Below are 2,984 nucleotides of genomic sequence, written 5' to 3'. Positions count from 1 at the left end.
ATTTTAGATTTGGGGGTACACAAGCATGTTTGTTGCAGAGATGTATTATGTAGTGGTAGGGACTGGGTCTCAGGTGGCCTTTTCCCCAGTCAGAAAACATTGTGCCCCATAGGTAGTTTTTGAACCCTAACCCCTCTCCCCACCTCCCCCTCCTACTTCTATTTTTAACTTACTTGCACCATTAGATATTATGTTCATTGGTTGTTTCACATGTATAGCATGTTTCACCTAGATTGTAAACTCCCAATAAACAGAAATACTTTGAATATCTAACCAAAAGAGCCCATAAACCAAGCTAGATAAATGAGAACGGACCATTTTATAGATGGAGAGCTTAAGTGTCTGGCCATGATAGTTCTTGCTAATCAGCTACAAGGTGAAACTATGACTTAAGTTCCCCATGCCCAGTCTACATCTCTATGGTCACTGCCAGGTTTCTCAGAGCTTCGACTTATCTCTCAGTGTCCAAGGTTACACCTTTCAAGCAACACATTTTTACATTCTATCAAGCCCCAAACACAAGTCACAGAGTTGACAGGGAAGTCTTTATTAAGTTTTATTATTATTATTTTAAATCAAAACGCTTTGCAGAAGAGACCACGGCCTGCAGGGTAGCAGCTTCCCAAATGTCTCCTGACCTGTGAACTACAGATGGAAGTAGAGTTTGACACTCCCTTTTTTCTTCAGTCTTGGTGGCTGAGGGGTAATGGATGGAAAGGGAAGGAGGCAAGGATGAGGCTCAGTCTTAAAGAAAAACCCCAAAGCGCTTCAACTTGAACCATCTGTTTGTCTCACAGTTGTTGGTCACTCAGTTCTAGCCAACCAGGAATAAATTAAACATAGTTTTGCCATCTCAGCAGAAAGTAACAGGAGGGGCTTTCCACAACTTTGGCTGGTCTGCAGTAGATGCCAGTATCACAGCTGCTAAAATCACTAGAAGAGATTTTAAAATCACTCCTCTATTACTGTCCTTTTGTTCAACAGGAGACCCAGGCTTCACTCCAGAGTAGTCCATCAGGCAGGCTTCATTTACGCTTCTTCTCCTGTGTGCTGGTGAACCAAGAGTCCAGGAGCTTCTTGCTGTAGTATAACTGCCAGGCATGCACTTGGACCGCCAGCACCAGCACCAGGTACATGACGGAGACGGCAGAAAACCCAAAGAGGAAGCGGTAGGCCTTGCCATGGCGGTAGAGCTGCTGTGCAGCAGGGAACATCTCCATGCTGCCATAAATGAGAGGAGCGATGGAAAAGAGCCCCATGCTGATCATGGAGAGCACCAGGTAGCTAATGTTGTTGCGGGGGAAGGAGAGAAGGCCCAAGAGAGAGGGCAAAACGCTCAACAAATAGGGGTACTCCCACTGATAGGGCATGGCCACCTGATCATGTGACAAGAGCCTTAGGTGTCCCACACTCATCTTGGCAACCAGCAGCAGCCATAAAACCAAATGGACGTAGATCAGCTTCTTGATTTCATACTTGAGGGTCACACTGTGGGGCAGAGCAAAGGGAGAAGTACCTTTCATTCACATTTTTCTGACCACCAACTACATGCCAGGCAACTGTACTGGTCACTGGAATACAAATTTGAATAAGAGGCTGGGCACAAGTAACAGAGGAGAAAAAAAATAATTAGAAAAGGACATGGGCTGAGGTGAGTGGATTGCCTGAGCCCGCGGGTTTGAGACCTGCCTCGGCAACTTGGCAAGACCTCATCTCTACAATAAATCAAAAATGAGCCGGGCGTGGTAGCACGCGCCTGTAGGTCCAGCTACTTGGAAGGCTGAGGTGGAAGGATCACCAGAGCCCAGCAGGTCAAGGCTGCAGTGGCTGGGAGCGGCCACCGCACTCCAGTCTGGGTGACAGAGTGAGACTCCAACTCAAAAAACAAAAAAAGAAAAGGACATGAAAAAGTTCTAGTAAATATATGTTCCAAGATATATGGAATCACAGGAAGGAGGAATCAATTCTGCACGGGATGAAACGTCAGAGGTTATCTAGAAGAAACCAGAATGAGTCAGGACAGGCATGCCATCCAGGAACAAGGGCATGCAGGCAAAAAGGCATCAACATTTGTGTTCCAGGAAATCAAGTGGTTGAGGGTGACAAGAACACATCATTGGGGGAAGGGAAGTAGTGGAATATGAAGTTGCAAAGACTAAGAAATAGTCAGCCTAAAGGCAGAAGACAGAGGTGAGAGGAATGCCTGAGCCCAAGGGTTTGAGACCAGCCCAGGCAACTTGACAAGCCCTCGATTCTACAATAAATCAAAAAATTAGCCCGGCAAGACTGGTGGCAAGACCTCATCTCTACAATAAATCAAAAATGAGCCGGGCGTGGTACGCCTGTGGTTCCAGCTATTTGGAAGGCAGAGGTGGAAGGATCATCTGAGTCCAGCAGGTCAACGCTGCGGTGACTGTGAGGGTACCACTGAACTCCAGCCTAAGCGAGAGTGAGATTCCAACTCAATTTTAAAAAATTAAACAAGTAAATCGGGCTTGGTGGCTCAGCCTGTAATCCTGCGCCTTTGGGAGGCTGAGGTGAGTGGATTGCCCGAGCTCGCGGGTTCGAGACCCACCTAGGCAGCAAGACCTCATCTCTACAATAAATCAAAAAATCAGCTGGGCATGGTAGCGCACGCCTGTAATTCCGGCTACTTGGAAGGCTGAGGCGGAAGGATCGCCGGAGCCCAGCAGGCAAGGCTGCGGTGGCCGGGAGCGGCCACTGTACTCCAGTCTGAGTGACCGAGTGAGACTCCAACTCAAAAAAAAAAAAAAAAAAAATTAAAGAAGTAAATAGTCAGGCTTGGTGGCTCAGCCTGTAATCCCACGCCTTGGGAGTCTGAGGTGAGTGGATTGCCTGAGCCCGTGAGTTCGAGACCTGCTTGGGCAACTTGGTGAGACCTCATCTCTACAATAAATCAAAATATTAGCCGGGCGTGGTAGCACATGCCTGTAGTTCCAGCTACTTGGAAGGCTGAGGCGGAA

At 47.5% G+C, this 2,984-nt stretch overlaps 1 protein-coding gene across 1 annotated transcript in view; it reads right to left on the bottom strand.

The window, feature by feature from the left end:
- Positions 1–526: 526 nt before the first annotated feature.
- Positions 527–2,984, bottom strand: part of JAGN1 (jagunal homolog 1) — a 4,183-nt gene continuing 1,725 nt past the window's right edge. Inside the window, exon 2 of the mRNA XM_008064734.1 lies at positions 527–1,488. Within this exon, the coding sequence (XP_008062925.1) occupies positions 1,026–1,488 (463 nt within the window). The 3' untranslated portion in view covers positions 527–1,025. The remainder of the gene's footprint in view (positions 1,489–2,984) is intronic.

Source organism: Carlito syrichta, unplaced genomic scaffold (assembly GCF_000164805.1).
Source record: "Carlito syrichta isolate Samal-C Ts95f unplaced genomic scaffold, Tarsius_syrichta-2.0.1 Scaffold307981, whole genome shotgun sequence".
Lineage (NCBI taxonomy): Eukaryota > Metazoa > Chordata > Mammalia > Primates > Tarsiidae > Carlito > Carlito syrichta.
The sequence above is the reverse complement of the archived record's forward strand: the minus strand, read 5'-3'. Positions and strand labels throughout refer to the sequence as shown.